This window comes from Nipponia nippon, unplaced genomic scaffold (assembly GCF_047370975.1).
Source record: "Nipponia nippon isolate SJK-2023a ecotype South Korea unplaced genomic scaffold, ASM4737097v1 scaffold_24, whole genome shotgun sequence".
Lineage (NCBI taxonomy): Eukaryota > Metazoa > Chordata > Aves > Pelecaniformes > Threskiornithidae > Nipponia > Nipponia nippon.
The window spans coordinates 214659-230570 of record NW_028262341.1 but is presented as its reverse complement, the minus strand read 5'-3'; the positions used below and the strand labels follow the sequence as shown (position 1 = coordinate 230570).

Below are 15912 nucleotides of genomic sequence, written 5' to 3'. Positions count from 1 at the left end.
TCTCCCCCCAAATGTATAGAGAATCTGTTTACTGGAACCAAGCACAGGTAGACAGTTTGACATCAGCCAGTCTCCAGTCAGGCAAATACACGCAAAAAAAAATCTCATACTTGCAGAGGAAGCTACCATGCTATAGTTAAATCTATCAGTTCCTATATAAGGAAGCTTACTTCTGCAATCATCCCTCCATAGTAAGATAAGAATGAAGTGATTATCACAACTAAAAGATTAAATACACTCTAAAAAAGTTAGCCTATTGCTCTGTTTAAAAATTTATTTTCATTGAAGATGATCAGATGTTTAATAAAAATGGAACAAAGACACTACTTAGCCACTAACCATTTGTATTTACACAGAGGATTAACCCCTACTGCTCCCTAGCAACTTTTTGCTAAACAACTACTTTTTGTTTTTATTGTAAGACTGGCAGTCACAACACAAGGCAGAGATCTCACAAGCTACATAAAAATGATGAAAGTAGTATCTACACAAAACAATCACAATATAAACGGAGAGGACAATGGAAAAAGTAACATCCACATTTCACAAATGAAGACTTAAGACAGACTTGGTCAAGCTCATACATGGCATCAAAACTGGGAACTAAAAGTAACTTTCCAGTCTCAGTTCACAGAGTTTCCATTTCCCACAAAAAAAAAATATCACTATACCACATATGCATCCATGATGCAATAAACAACTCTTTCCAAAGAGATCCTGAAAGTGTTAGATATATTACATTATATTTAGCATACCTTCAATACCAGGTTGTTTAAGTACCGAGATAGGTAACAATGCAGAAGGTGAAGGAGAGCTAGCACTACCAGATATCTGGGCTTCCTCCAAAGGTGGAACAGGAGAAGAATATTCAGATGAGATACTGGAATTGGGGACAGGACCAGTTGGGCTCATCATCCTTTCAAATGCCTGTGCTAAAAAAATGTGGTTAGTTTTTAAGATCTCACAACTGATTAAACTTCATATGCAGTGCAGTATTACAGGAGGGTTTTTTTTTTTTGCAAGAGCAGTACACAGTTTGAGCTAGTTATGAAAAATGAACGCTCAAGCTATTGTACAGAAGAAAATTTAGATTTCTTGATTTTCTACCTGCACATTTGCCTCCTTCGTTCCTAACAGAAACAGACCTCCTTGTACATCCTGCTGCTGTTGCAGTGACTACATTGAACCACATGGCCCATGTACTTTGGTGCAAATACATATACCACCTTTATCAAGTCAAATTCCATTCAGGAGGCATATTGAAAATCTGGTATGTTTTCAACTTGTTATTTAAATATTAATAATCAGGACCTCAATTTTTCCTCCCAATGTTTCCAAAAGCATCATGCTTAGCTTTCATTTAGAAAAAGGTAATATTATGATTCAATTACTGTAGTACTGTTAAGTGACTTGTAAAAATATCAGGACAGAAAGCTACATAAAATGGGCAAATAACATGTGAGAACAAGCAGCAGTACAACCTTTAAACACATAGAAGGGTACTGTGGAGGGAGGATCACTTTTGCTAGACTCCTGCCACAGATGACCCAATAGCATAACTTTATATTTAGTCCTACGGAGTTCAAACCTACTTTTTTTTTTAATAAAAAATAACCAGCTTGCTACTCAAAGTTTAAAATAAGAACTGAAATCCCACTAAGAGGTACAATTATCCTCTTCCTCTCTCCATCTCAGAAATAGGAAAACATACACCAATTGAAGTAGTGAAGCTCCCCAAAAAGAACAAAGGTTAAAGACATGCTAGCTGTATCTATTCTTCTTTAATGATTACTTCAATTACTCAAAAAAAACCTTTTTACCTTTATTAATATCATCATAACAGCCAGTACAGACTCTTGCTTCCTTCTCCATGTACTGTAGTTTACATTTCCGTTTGCAACAGCCACCACAAAAAACCTGAACGAGAAAAAGATTGAATTAAATATTATAGACAAAAATCACAGTATTTCCTGAATTAAGTTCCTGTTATTATTAACTCCTTTTACTAAACCAGATTGCATTATATAAAGCACGCATACACGTTTTTGGAAGTAGGGAAGGGAAAAGGAGCTTTAGCACATATATCTTACAATACATTTCTGTTTGGGGAAAAGGGGAAGTACTAGACTAAGAAGGCTTTTATTAAAAAGGCCTTTACTGCACCCAGCTCTGGGGTCCCCAGCACAAGACAGACATGGACCTGTTCGAGTGCGTCCAGAGGAGGGACACAAAAATGGTCAGAGGGTTGGAGCACCTCTCCTATGAAGAAAGGCTGAAAGAGTTGACGTTGTTCGGCCTGGGGAAGAGAAGGCTCTGGGCAGACATTATCGTGGCTTTTCAATATATAAAAGGGGCTTATAAGAGAGATGGAGAGAGACTTTCTACCAGGGCCTCTAGTGACAGGACATGGGGAAACAGTTTTAAACTGAAAGAGGGTAGATTTCAAATGGATATAAGGAAGAAATTTTTTACAATGAGGGTGGTGAGACAGAGAACAGGTTGCCCAGAGAAGTTGTGGACGCCCCATCATTGGAAGTGCTCAAGGTAAGGATGGACAGGGCTCTGAGCAACCTGACCTAGTGAGAGATGTCCCTGCTCACAGCAGGAAGGTTGGATGAGGTAATTTTTAAAGGCCCCTTCCAACCCAAACCATTCTATGATGCTATGATTAAGAATCTCAAAAGCTCCACAATTTGGGCCAAACTACAAAATTTGCCAAGTCTGCTTTTGATCAGGTGTTCTTCCTATCCTGTTTCCCAGAACTACCCCACAACCTATCTACACATAAGCTTTTGAAGTTTGTCAGGTATTTCTGTTGGACCAAAGCAATCTTCAGATGTCTACAAACCAACCTTCCACACGTGGCCAGGAACATCCACATTACACAGCTAAGGATTCAGTTCTGGCCAATGCTCTCTGATTCACCTATGAAACAGAGCAGCACCTAAAATTTCTTGCTGTGAGCGGATCTAATCACATAAGGCCAGGTGCCCACAAAATAGCTGAAATCGGATTTAAATTTTTTTTTTTTTTTAAGATCACAGCTCAAAGCAGCTGGTATACACTTGCACAGCAATTAGAAAACTCTTCCAAGAAATCATATGCACTTGTTTGATTCTAAACCCTCTGCAGCCTAATATTCAAGCCTGTATCTTAATCTCTCATGAAGAAACCTTCAGGGGGGAAAAAAAAAACCAAAACCCACAATACGTAGACAAAGAGTAGCAACAAGGAGGACAGAAGTGATGATATATTGAAATTCTTATCTGGAGCAATGAAAAGAATTCCACGTTGCACCACCTATTCCCAAATTCACTCCTACTTCTGTTTATCCCATAACTATTTTACATTAAACAGTGATAGGAACAAGAACTGAACCCCAGAATTGGGTCAGATTTGCTTTACTGCTTTAGTATTATCTCTGAAGGTAACTTGCAATCTCCCATTAGGAATCAGGTAATGGTTACAACAACCTAGTCTCATCGCAGCAAAGAGCCATTCCCCATCCACTGATCTTGCAGCACTATGCGCTGCACCAACTCTCTCCATAACAAGTGTTATCAGTTTGTCATGGAATTCCAAGCTGCCTCTTCTACCTCACGGACAACCATCTAAGCCAGAGCTCACTGCTTCCCTAGCTATTTACTAATGCTGGCTCAGGAACTATATTGGCTAACTAGGCTCTCAAACTCTGTCAGAAAGAATAAGCATAGTTGTCTTCATGTTACTAGCTCCCTTCAGCAAACTATTTTAAAAGCTTGCTGAAAACTGCTTTGAAAGACTAGAAAATGCTTTTCTACACCAACAGGATATGTATCCTGTCTAAATGTGTCTCTTTAGCCTGGACTATACCTGCACAATGCCATTCAAAGAATTATGTCTCTAGTAAAGCTGTTTTCTGCAAGAGTTCCCGTAAGTACCTGGTGCTTTTCTCACTTTTCACTTATGTTCTTTCAAGGGTGATTTGCAAGTTTTCAGAGAGTCCCACCATTTTTGGCTCTAGAGTCTGCATATAGCTAGTATTAGCCTTTACAAAAGGCATCCTCTGAAACCTCGGTCTGACAGGAGCCTTCTACCACGGACCAGAGTTAAGTAAGTGGAAAGAACACAAAGTCTTCTGCTACTCCTAGTTATCTCTAGGAAAACAAAGTGGATTAAGGGAAAAAAACCCAAACAGTAGTGACAGAGGAAAAAATTAAGTTGTTACAAGTGAACTCCCTTAAGTAGGAAAAGTCACTGTAAAAACAGTAATACTTGATCGGTGCAATATGAGAAAAAAAAGAAACTATTCCAATTGCTTCTGCATTCACGTCACAGGTAATTTACCTCAACTGAAAATGCACATGCTCAGTAAAGATATTAAGAATGTAACCGGTGAAGATTAATTGCTAATCAGTTACTAACCACCTTAGGGCTTCAAATGGTAAGCAGTACAATCCTTTGCAATTGGTATTTTACTCTTACACTTGGTGCCACTGGGACCCACAACAGAGGATGCAGCTTAATCCTAATGCACAGGAGACAAGAGGTGAAGACAAGCTAAGGGACTGGTAATGTAACAGGGGAAAGGAGATTAAGGTGAGGCTGCTGAGAAAAGAAATTGATTCTGCTTGAGCTAGGAAGAAGACACAAGACACAAACATCTAAATAAAGGAACTGCAAAGTTGTTTGACTTCACAAGTACTGCAAACAAGAGAAAGCAGGGACCACTAACCTCATGCTTCCTTCCAGCACAGAATTCATAAGTGTTGCCGTTTTCATTGATAAAAAACTGTAGGACCACATGAAAACTATACAATTGTCTTCCAGAACAGTCCACAGAGTACAACTGTGAATTCCTACCAGTTTCTGCTTACGTGTAAGTGGTTGAAAACACAACCACCCACAATATGTCCACAAAGAATGTTTTGGGTTTGTTGTTTTTTTTTTTTTTAAAAAAAAAAAGACAAGAAGTTGCTATTAAAAAGACAAAAAGTCTTACAAGGCAGAAAGTTAAGCTGTTGCACATTCAGAAAAGCTGTGAGAGTTACAACTGCATAGCACTCCCGTATCCTTAAAGTTCAGATACTCTGTTCTGCCTTCACTCATTCTCCCAACAAGCATGCATTGTGATGCTCCCTCTAATTACACTGTTATTCTGTCAGCCCCCCTCCTCCCCCAGTAACACACAAGATTAGCAACGTTAAGAGCTGATGGTTGTAAACAGGACTGTGTAGCGAAGGGTGTTTTTATCCCCATCTCTAGACAAAGTGCAAGAAACTTCACAGCAAATGTAAACAGGAACTTGAAGTCAGTCTTATGACTAAAACGAAACCTGCTCTAAAGAACTGTGTTTTAAACTGTTACAAAACTTATACAGGATATTCTGCCAAATGATTAAGTTCAACAACTTCCAGGTTGTCATAATGAGTTCTTAAGTCTTCTTGGCACCCAAATTCAGACCTACATTTTAGTTCACACTTACTGCACCTGAAGTGAACAGGTACTATGCTTTGAATACAGAGTGATAGAAGAGGTATCCTGGGAAAAAATTACCAAGCCTGTCCCGATGCCTCTCAATACTGCGGATGCAAAAAGTTAGTAAGTACTGACATTAGTCTTTGCTCTATCTCCTCATCCATAAAGCTTACAGAAGAACACTGAAAAATCAGTTCATTAGTACTGTATTTCCATTTACACACTAGTACAAGTGTAAGCCACAGCAACTCACGTGGGAATTCTGGATTAAGAATAAGCTTTGACATTATTTACTCACTGCAGAAGACAGGCTGAAAAATGTTCTACAGATCACTTGCTCTGTTGGCGAGTACCATTCACCCCACAAAAGTAGCATACTTTTCCCCTGAGATAACTCCCCAGGAAAATTATATATCTAGACACACAGGAGGACAGATTTAGGCTGTAAATCTTTTGCATTGGTACTGCTATTACAGCTCCTGAAAGAATGCAATTCTTCCAGATTCATGGACGGTGTTTTACAGCTAGTATAACCACTTACCTGAATTGCAGACATCATCATCCATGGTTTTTTTTAAGCTTAAATACTTAAGCTTAATTTAAAAGCTGAGGGAAAAGCTGATTCACTATGACTACTATGAAGTAGTGTCTCATCTTCCTTGTTCTATGCAAAACACATGAGTCTAGCCAGTAATGGGAAGATAAAATAAGAACATTCTCTCTACTTCCCTTTAATTATTTTCACAAAAAAGGCCATATGTTTCTTAACTAATATCAGTCTTTTCCAACTGTCTTTACATTTCTATAAAGGAAAAAAATTTTTTTAAAAATAAAATACTTCAAGCCTAGAAAAATTCTGTCAATATTCTTTCCCTTCTGTATTTTGGTTATCCCTAAATCAGAATTCATTTGCTTTCAGTAACACAGGACCCCCTTCCCATAACTTACCTTTCCACATGCACGACAGTGGTGTCGTCTTTTTGTAAAAGTGAACTTGATTTGGCAATTCATGCAGTTGGGTGCCTCTGAATCAGGAACCCACAATGGCTGTTTCCGTGAGAGAGCTGCAGGTATTTTAAGTGAGTCTACATTTTCAGATGTTTGACTTCCTCCAGCTTCAGAGCTGCTTTCCCCAGAGTGTGCAGGGTCAGAGTTTTTACCAACATTTACGCTGGTGCCTGAGAGAGGAGCTTCTGGGGTAACACAACCAGCTTCCTGGTTTTCTCTCTCAAGTACATCGGTTCTATTCAGTTGTCTCTGACCAACAGCTCCTTGGGAAAGGCCAAGCAACTGCTTTGGTCTTGCACCTTCGGTATGAACATTAGAAACTAGTGCTTCACTACCACTCTCAGTCATGTCCTGAATACAAGACATACTCTCTTCTGCTGCAAACTCGGATTCATTGGCAGTAAAAGATACTTTAAGATTACTATTACTACTCGTTATCTCCTCCAGTTTTGCTTGCACGTGTTCTTCAGTGACCTCTGTGAAATCCAGGTTGTTCACATTTGTTAAATTCCCTTCATCTGCATCAGCTTCCATTAAGTTACTATCATTGTCTGAAGACTTCAACACATTGGACTGAAGACCTTGTCCATACAAGAAATCATCAAGCTCAGCATCGCTTATTAGAGTATCACTTTTAATAACATTCTCCTCAACAGTAAAGTCAGCCATACCTGGGCTCATACTTTCATTATAGTAAGAGTCTATACCAATACCATATGGCTCAGCATCGTATTCTAGAAAAGCAGAAGCAAAAGCTTTGATTTGCTGAGAATCACTGTCATCAACTACATTCTCAGTATCATACTTCTCTCCATCTGTCCTTTTTTCCACAACACTTTCGTTGATTTTAGCTACATATCCTTCCTGTTCATGCAAGTCAGTGTTTTTGCAGGATTCCCTGCTGGAGAGATCAGTTTTAGACTTTCCAAAATGAACAGTTAAAATATCACCAATAACCTCCTCCACTTCATTCTGAGGTAGAGGATTAACTTTTTCTTCTGTTGCAACTAGTGAACCACATATAGATACAGGAAGTGGAAGACATGACAGCGAGGTCTGGACATCCTCAACTGAAATAGATGAAGTTGAAACACTGTTTAGAATTTCATTGGTATTAAATTCTTCACCACGTACATTCTCTTCTGTGATTTTCTTTTCCAATTCTACTTCAGCTCCTGTTTCATATGAAGAGCCTGGTAAAACACAATTTGCAGGTAATGTTGCATGGCTTTTGTGCAACTGAGGCCTCTTTGGCAGATCTGAAGGCATGGATTCAACATTACTGTCATCTTTTGAGTCTACCATTTCTATGGCACTTCTTCCATACATCTCTCTGCTTACTGCACTTTCATCTTGTGGTTCACAAGGCAATTTTTCATATGCTTTCTCATCTTTGGGATTGTATGCATTTGAATTCTCTGATGTTACAGGGACATGTGCAGTATTGAGGCGAGCAGTTTGTTCAGGCTGATCAAATATTTCACTGCACTTTACAGATTCTGTCCTGTGTTGATCATCACATGGATCTGAGATCTTTGTTGTAGCATAACTGTCAGATTTTAAAGCTAAGTGATTAATCTCCTCTGTTTTAAGATGTCCTGATTCTTGTAGCATTGAGTCCCCATCACTCTGCTCTGTACTTGAAACACCACTGCAACCAGCTGATGACACACAAGTAGGAACAGGTATGCAAGATATGCCAAAGCCAACCAAACCTTCACTGTACTGGAAGTCATCTGGCTGCAACTTTTGAGTATCTTCGTGAGCAGCCACTGAATGGATTAAGTTACCTGTGTCACTAACAAGATCACACACAGGTATACTACACCTTCCCAGGGTTGAAGCCTGAATTTCATTTAAGGAACCACTGTCCACAGTGGACAAAAGATCAGGTCCGGCAATGCTCTTCTCATTTTGTGGTGAATAACTCAGAAGCGCTTCACTTGTTCCAATGTGGCTAGCTAGAGAGATTTCTTCTGATGAAGTACAATTGTCAGCATCCTCTTGCAGTTCTGGTGTTGGGCATACATGTTGTAAGCAATCCAGAACTGAAGAAAGCGAATGATGTTTTGAGTCATATGGATTTTGAGGTGTTCTGTAGCAGTCATATTCATCTATTTTAAGCAAAGAGAGATCAAAAGCGAAGTTTATAAAACTTCTCCCTTTTCACAGTCCACTCCCTCTAAATCCCATCTATTCATCAATACAAGCTTTTATTTAGCATATGTTACTTTCAAATTCCATGGTAACAGTCATTTGAGCAATATTATTATGCTGGAGAACAAGGCAGCACAGGAACTAACCTGTATTCTGTTCAAATTCATCAAGTAGTTTGTCCAAGTCACAGACCGCAGCTTTAAAGTAACTGTCCATTCTAGTTACAGTTCTAGTGAAGCTTTAGCCTTCTTAAACCTAAAAAGAGATACAGCATTTCATCCACAGCATTTTGCTGTTTACAAAGTCAAAGTATTATTATTAGAAGATAACTTCTATGAAGTATTTTTTTCTTTTTAATAACACTGTCTTCTCTCTCCCTGTAAACAAAATATAAGTACAAACAAGGCTGCAGATTGTCAGGCTCTCTGTACTCTGAATACGCTCTACAGTATACTCAGTACACTGTGCACAATATGCTCAAAAATCCACCTTAAATCAGGAAACTGAGGCTGCCTTATTAAAACCAAATGCATCTGAAAGCACATACTATGGCATTATAATGTCAGGAAGTTTAAAAGCCGAAGGGATACTAGGGTCTTCTAGTTTGACCGCCTATACATTTTACACCATGCAGTTCACAGGCAAAAAAACCAAAACAGGCTATCATTACCCTTGCAACACAAGTGAACTGTTTAAATAAATGATGCCCACATAATCCCAGATATTTCACACTTTAAACTGCAGTAGGAAGCACAAAAAAGTATCCTTCTGTCAGCAGAAGTGCCAGCAAGAAAAAAAGCTGCCTTTAGGAGTTCAAACCTGACCACCAGTTCAACACTGAGCATGTGAAAACGACACTTAAAGAAACAGATTCTCTTAGTTCCCAAGCTATCCAACCAATTGACCTCAATTTACTTTCAGCTATGACCAAATGTTTCAGATAAGACTAAACACAGGCTAAAACCTAAAATATATCAGGACCATAAAGTAGATAACCAGTTGAAGCACTGAAGTGTGACACAGTTCTCTTAACGTGGAGCTGCAGTGTGTTTAAGCAGGTTGAGGTCAGTACTCCTCCCCCATGATGACCAACAAGCTGCCTTTAAATCCTCTTCTTAAACCTTCCTCCAAGGCCAGGAAAAAAAAATGCAACATGGTAATTCAGCTCATCATCGCTATTCTACTCAAAACACAAAAACCGTTAACTCTAACTTTCTCCAAGACTCAAACAAAATCTCTTTTTTTTTTAAATCTCTTTTTAGAGACTTACCAGCTTATCAGAAAGCTATTTATTAATCACATTCCCTATCGCAAAACATCCCATTTCATTTGTTTAATGAAGATTTCCAGCCACTCAATGTTATGCCTTTTTGGTCATTCTGAAGTGCTTTTAATGCCACATCTTTTTCATGTCTGAACACCCATACTGTGCAATTACCTTTAACATCTTTAAAATCAAGATGTTATTTACACTTCCCTTAAGTAAACTGAAGCAACTCAGATACCTTTAGTCTATGTCTGGAAACTAGACCTGCGGAGGTCTGTGTAGTTTTCTTTCTACTCTTATCAGTGCATTTAGTCTCTGCACTGGCTGACTTCACAGGCTACCCTGTCCAATGCCCTTTGACCATCTAGTATTGCCTCTTCTCAATGCTTAGAGCTCCAAGAAATACTTAAATCCTCTCATATCACTTCAGCCACACTGCAGCTACAGGTCTAGATGCTAGGCCCTACTTATTCCACTGAAGTGTAAGGTTTCCTCTCACTGAATGGTTCAGATCAGGTGCATTCACTTACTACCACATAAGTATGCATGTGACAAGAATACTTTTTTAAGCTAATATATAGTTCAACTAGAGACTTGCAAAGCACAAGGAAGGTGAAACAAACAGTAACTTAATGCAGTACTTTGTGCCCATATATAAGCAAAAAATAAACAATCTGAATACACCACTGTATTGATATCCATGGCCATGAATTAGTCACTCCAACAGTCTTCAGCATGCTGCACCGTACTTTAAGTCTCACACAGCTATCTAATGAGCATCGAATAGCAATAAGTTCATACTTAATGCCATTTCTCTTACACTCATGTGAATGCAGTTCTTGCCTGTAACAACTCATTTCCCAACCTCATGGCAAGTGGGAGATTGCAACTTGAAATGGAAGTTGTTTCAGTTAAGAGTCATCCAAGGTTAACAGCTTTTGGTGATTCATCAAGAGACATTGAAGTCCAGATCCCATCCTTAAAGCATATATTTATGGACAGCAACAAAACTGATGGTCAAAAATTAGTCTAACAGACCACATAAGCTAGAAATATTGAAGGATTATGAGAAAAACTGGGGATCAAGAAATACATAATGTTGATTTTTACTCTCTGTAGGGATATATTATACAACCTTACCACTCAAGTACAACTTAAGTGACAACTGATGTGCAGGCTAACAGCTGTGACTGAAAGGGGGGGTGGTCACAGGCCTCTCACCACTCTCCAGCCACACATTCCCCAAGCCTTCGTTTTTACTGGCACCCACTCTCACCTCATCTCACAAGAAGCGAGGCCAAAGAGCTAAAAAGATAGACAGTCATGTACTTTAGAGGGAGAACAAAGTTGGTTTTTTGCTTGTTTCTCCACCAAAACAGGCCTCCAAAGTGAAACAAATGCTAACCTAGCACAAAGTCCTGGCAAGGATCTGTAGATGTGGCTGCTTCACTCTGTTTGCAGAGTTACAGCCCTGCAAGTTAAGCTCCCTATTTACTGCAATCAGAATGTTGATTATTTGTTAAATCAGTAATAAATGTTTTTTAGAAAAAACTAATTGTTAACAAAGGAAACAAACATCTATCACCAATAAAATAGACTTAAAGACGTCCTCTGAAATGAACTTTGTTCAGGTATCTCAATGACAACAGAAGCTGTTACAAAAAATCTTTCATATTTAGTTTGAGAGAGATACTTTCACAGATTACTGTGCTGAACTGAGCTAATTAGGTCTGTTATTTCCTTAAGACATCCTACTGTCTACTGTAGAAGTAAACTACAAGGCCTGATGTCAAGAGAAGTGCTGGGGTGCTCACTTACTACTTCTTCAGCCAGAAATACACCAAAGATGACATATTAATAGATAGACACAGGTCACATTCTACACATTACAGGTGTAATTCTCACCACACCATTTGTCCTTATGTACATCTCACTTCCCTAAGCAGCAGCTAATCTCACTTGAAGAGCAGCACACACCCAACCCAAGTACACACACTGGCAAAGATACATTCTTTTTTTTTCCCCAGTTAAGAGTCAACTCTTGTTTTGCTGATTAAGTATTCTTCAGCTTCAAGACAGAACAACACTTTTTGTTGATGTACCACAAAAAAGCAGACTAAGAGTACTTGCTACTTCTCTAGGTAAACATTTGGTATGTTTCTAAACAAGCTCACCCTAAATCTCTTATCTTTCAAAGCTTTCACTTTTGCCCTGATTTCAAGACCAGCATTCTTCATTACCTTACCCAGGTTTATTTAATGGAAAACTAACAACACTCAACTGCTATGCCAGGCAGCAGTCACCATGGTGAACCCAGGAAGCCAGTACCTGGAACAGCTGGTGTGAACAGTGCTGAAGCGAGCTTTTCTGTGGCAGCCTCGGGAAGGATTCTGAACAGCTCATATGTACATCACATTGACACCTAGTCAAATGCCCTTCTTTACCTTCTGAGGCCTCCAAGAGGCAAGCTTAAATGCAACAAAAGAGAAGAGCAGAGGTTTGCTTACGTTATTTGCCCAGACGAGGCTTGGTCTCTGGCAAACTCCTAATACCACACTTTAAATTACATAAAGACTGTATCTTAAGAAACATAGCCAATAATTCTACTACATAAAAACTGTTACCTAAGGGAAGCAAATACTGTGATCTGGATGACTGTGCAACGAGTGCAAGTGTGTCAGTGCATTTAAAAACACTTTATAGGCCACTTCTTTTACACCCCTTATAAATCACTTCTAATATAATAGGCACGTATTCCAGAGTTCAAAACCAACATTCCACTAGGGACTTCTCAAGACAGTCTTAGTTAAAGGAGAAGATAACACAAGTCTGCTAGGATAGAGAATGGCCAAGTTACAGGATGGACTGTCGTTTTTTTTTTTTTTTTCAAATTCAGTCTCTCTAAATGGCGGTGGTTAGTAGTTTTCAGTGGCGATAACTTGTAAAATAAAATGGACAAGTTAATTGTTACCAGCTAACTAGTTTAATGTCTGATTACAAGCTGCCTTTTGATGTTTAAGAATCCCTGAAAAACACTCTCTGTCGTGTTAATATATATAGGCATTACCAGATCTCCAGCTAGTCACAGCTAATTACCACTGCAGCATCCAGGCCTGCTTTTATATGGAGCATGCTAAAACAACCCAAGATCAGATTTAGAGGTAAAGAAACACACACATATATGCACATAGGTCTTCACTCCTGAAAGCTGACTGCAGTAGCCATCTTAATGTCAGGTTACCAGGAAAGTCTTTTTGCTCATAGCACAGTTACATTATCTGGACTCCATCATTGTGTTTAATCATTACATTTAGTCTGAGCAGACAGCTATATTGGAGCTTTTATCCTCACAACAGGATTTAAGTATTTTTTTCCAGCTTACCACCCAGCAACTACTAATTAGAACAAAGCCTCTGACAGAAACACAACCATTAAGAACTATCTAAGTTCGCAGCGCTATAGAAGTGAAGTGCTGGATCAAGCACAGTATGCTCTTTTCCCACCTTAAGGGGTAATTAAGTAATTATCAGCTTTCTCTTTCTCACCCCCCTCCAATATCCCTACGCCATACACCTAGCCATAAGCTTAAGGCCCTACAAACAAAAAGAAATTTAAGGGTACAACTGCACATGGAGTTCATCAGCAATCAACTTAACAGGAAAGTTCATTAGAAGTGAGCAAATGCTTTGTGAAAAACTTAAATGTTGTCAAATAAAAACTAAAATGATTGTTGCTGAGCAAGGCAACATATTATCCAACCCAAAAACTGCAGCGGCTGCTGCCACTGCAGATTTACTAGCTGAATCAGGGGTTGAAGACAAAAGTTACAGAAGTTTTCAGACACGTAAGGAAAAGCTTATGTGGCATGCTGCAAAAAAATTAAGCTGCCCTGCTTAAAGAACAAAATTTTATTAGCTCAACACAATTTCTTCAGAAAAACAAAACTCTATCAACAACATTACGGCATTATCACCAACACCAACCAGACAACTCTATCCTGACATCTTCAGCTCCTGAAGATTTTCTTTCGTTCATCCACAGTAATTTGTTACAGCTCTTCTGCACAGAAAAGAGCATCATTGACACCACACAGAAAAAAATGTCTGTCAACAATTACTGATTTTCAGCAGTGTTCCAACACATCAGCAGTACCATCAGCAGCCAGGCCCACAGCTGAAGAATCCACTTGCTCGACTGAACAAATGCATCTTTCACATACTGCCCACAGTGCCATCATCATTAGTCGTATCAGCATTAGAAAATGAGTATGAGAATATGATTACTACATCAAGTCTAAAAGGTCTTTCCTCAACGGAAACCAGTGTTCCCTCAATTTTCTCATCTTCTCTGATTTGCATTATTAATAACCAGATATTCATATTAGACAACCTCAGCAATACAGCACTAGACGCCAACAGCACCCAGTACTGGCAGTCAACTGGATCCTCTTCTGTGCTCTACACGTCTCCAGTAACCAGTTCTCTGCCATTATAGCTTATAGTTAAATACAGACTAAGAACGTTTCCCAGTTTACCCAGAAGCATGTCTTAAAACATTTAATGCCTGTAAGTGCATGGTGTAAGCATGTCCATTATACTCTGTACCCTGTATCAAGATAAATGGAACATGGAACAGAAGTAAGCAAAAACATCACTAATATCTCTAAACCACTAGGGGCAATTCATCCACCTAAGCCATCTAATATGTGCGACACAGCATTAAGTGCTGTAATAGTGCTACGCAGTCAGCTGCTACAGTGTGCAAGTAGCAAAATGTACCCTAAGAACCCACATGGGTCTGTTTTTGTGTCATTACCATTCTCCATTTCCAAAGAGCGCATTCACTGGTGCTACTGAGACTGCACGAAGTTTCCCTGACTAATGACAGACTTATCAGTTGTGAAGTGCCCAAGCTCTTCCTCAGGCCTGGAATAAACTTCAGCGCTCGATGCCGCCAGCTCAGGACGCTCTCCTCAACCGAGACACGCATCTGCGCCAGGCCGGGTAAGACAAAGGCAGTCAGCACCCGCAAAACGAGCTGGCCGCGGCGAGGGCAGCGCTAACGCCAGGCCGCTGCCAGCCCCGGGGGCAGGACACACGCAGCCGGCTGAGAGCCGCGCCGAGCGCCTCCGAAGACCCCATCCCTTCGTGCGGCGCCCGCGGCCCACAGCGGCTCCTGCCTCTGCCCCGGCGCAGGCCCCCCGACCCCGGCCGGGAGCCTCGGGAAGCGCCGGCAGACGGCGGCCAGCCGCCCCCCGCCCCGCCCAGGCTCCCCGTCAGGAAGAGCGGCCCGGCAGGCCGCGGCTACCGGCGTGGGGAGGCCGTCCGGCGGCAAGACACCCGTGACCGCCGCGGGGCTGCGCGTCCCGCTCCGCGTCCCGCTCCGCGCCTCGCTCGGCGCCCCGGCCCCGCCGCGGCTCCCGCCGGCCCCGTCCCCACATCCTCACCCCCAGGCGGCGGGGCAGGGCTGCTCTCCCGGGCCGCCGGGCGAGGGGGACGCGCTCCCGCTCCTGCTGTGGGGCGGCAGGCGACACCCCCGCCGCCAGCGCTTCCCCTCCAGGCCGCCCCTTGTTTGTGCGCCCAGCCGCCGCTCCGCGCGTGCGCGGCAGCGCCCCGCCCTCCCGGCCGCCGCGGCCCCGCCCACCCGCGGCCCCGCGCCTGCGCAGAGCAGCACTCCGCCCAGCCGGCGGAGGGGGCGGAGCCGACGGTGTGATTGACGCGGCCCCGCCCCGCCGGCAGAGGGCGCCGCCCCCCTCGTCCACGCGCAGGGCGGCGGGCGTGCGCGGCGCGTGCCCTGGCCCCCGCCCTTTGACGTCACCCTCCGCGGTGACGTGACTCTTGCTCCGTCAGTCTCGTCACCAGATCATGTGGAGTCAGGGAAGGGGTGGGCAAAAGCGAGGGTTCGGACAACTGAGAGCTGCCTCATCTTGTCTGGAAATTAGTGTTATTTAAATCGGGCTGTTTCGCCAAAGCAATAGTTACTGCGCTATTACCGTACCATTAAAGATGGTATCGGCTAATGCA

At 41.4% G+C, this 15912-nt stretch overlaps 1 protein-coding gene across 8 annotated transcripts in view; it reads right to left on the bottom strand.

The window, feature by feature from the left end:
• ZFYVE16 (zinc finger FYVE-type containing 16) overlaps nucleotides 1-15497 on the bottom strand; it is a 30766-nt gene extending 15269 nt beyond the window's left edge. For 5 of the 8 annotated variants that reach the window (XM_087761384.1, XM_087761381.1, XM_087761385.1 and 2 more), the window contains exons 1-5: nucleotides 15336-15497; nucleotides 8769-8877; nucleotides 6406-8579; nucleotides 1821-1917; nucleotides 756-932 (exon numbers count right to left, since the gene is read on the bottom strand). In XM_087761384.1, the coding sequence (XP_087617510.1) occupies nucleotides 756-932; nucleotides 1821-1917; nucleotides 6406-8579; nucleotides 8769-8838 (2518 nt within the window). In that variant the 5' untranslated portion in view covers nucleotides 8839-8877; nucleotides 15336-15497. Of the gene's footprint in view, nucleotides 1-755; nucleotides 933-1820; nucleotides 1918-6405; nucleotides 8580-8768; nucleotides 8878-14704; nucleotides 14879-15335 lie in introns of all 8 variants that reach the window. The other 3 variants (XM_087761378.1, XM_087761382.1, XM_087761379.1) reach the window with 2 other exon arrangements.
• Nucleotides 15498-15912: the final 415 nt, after the last annotated feature.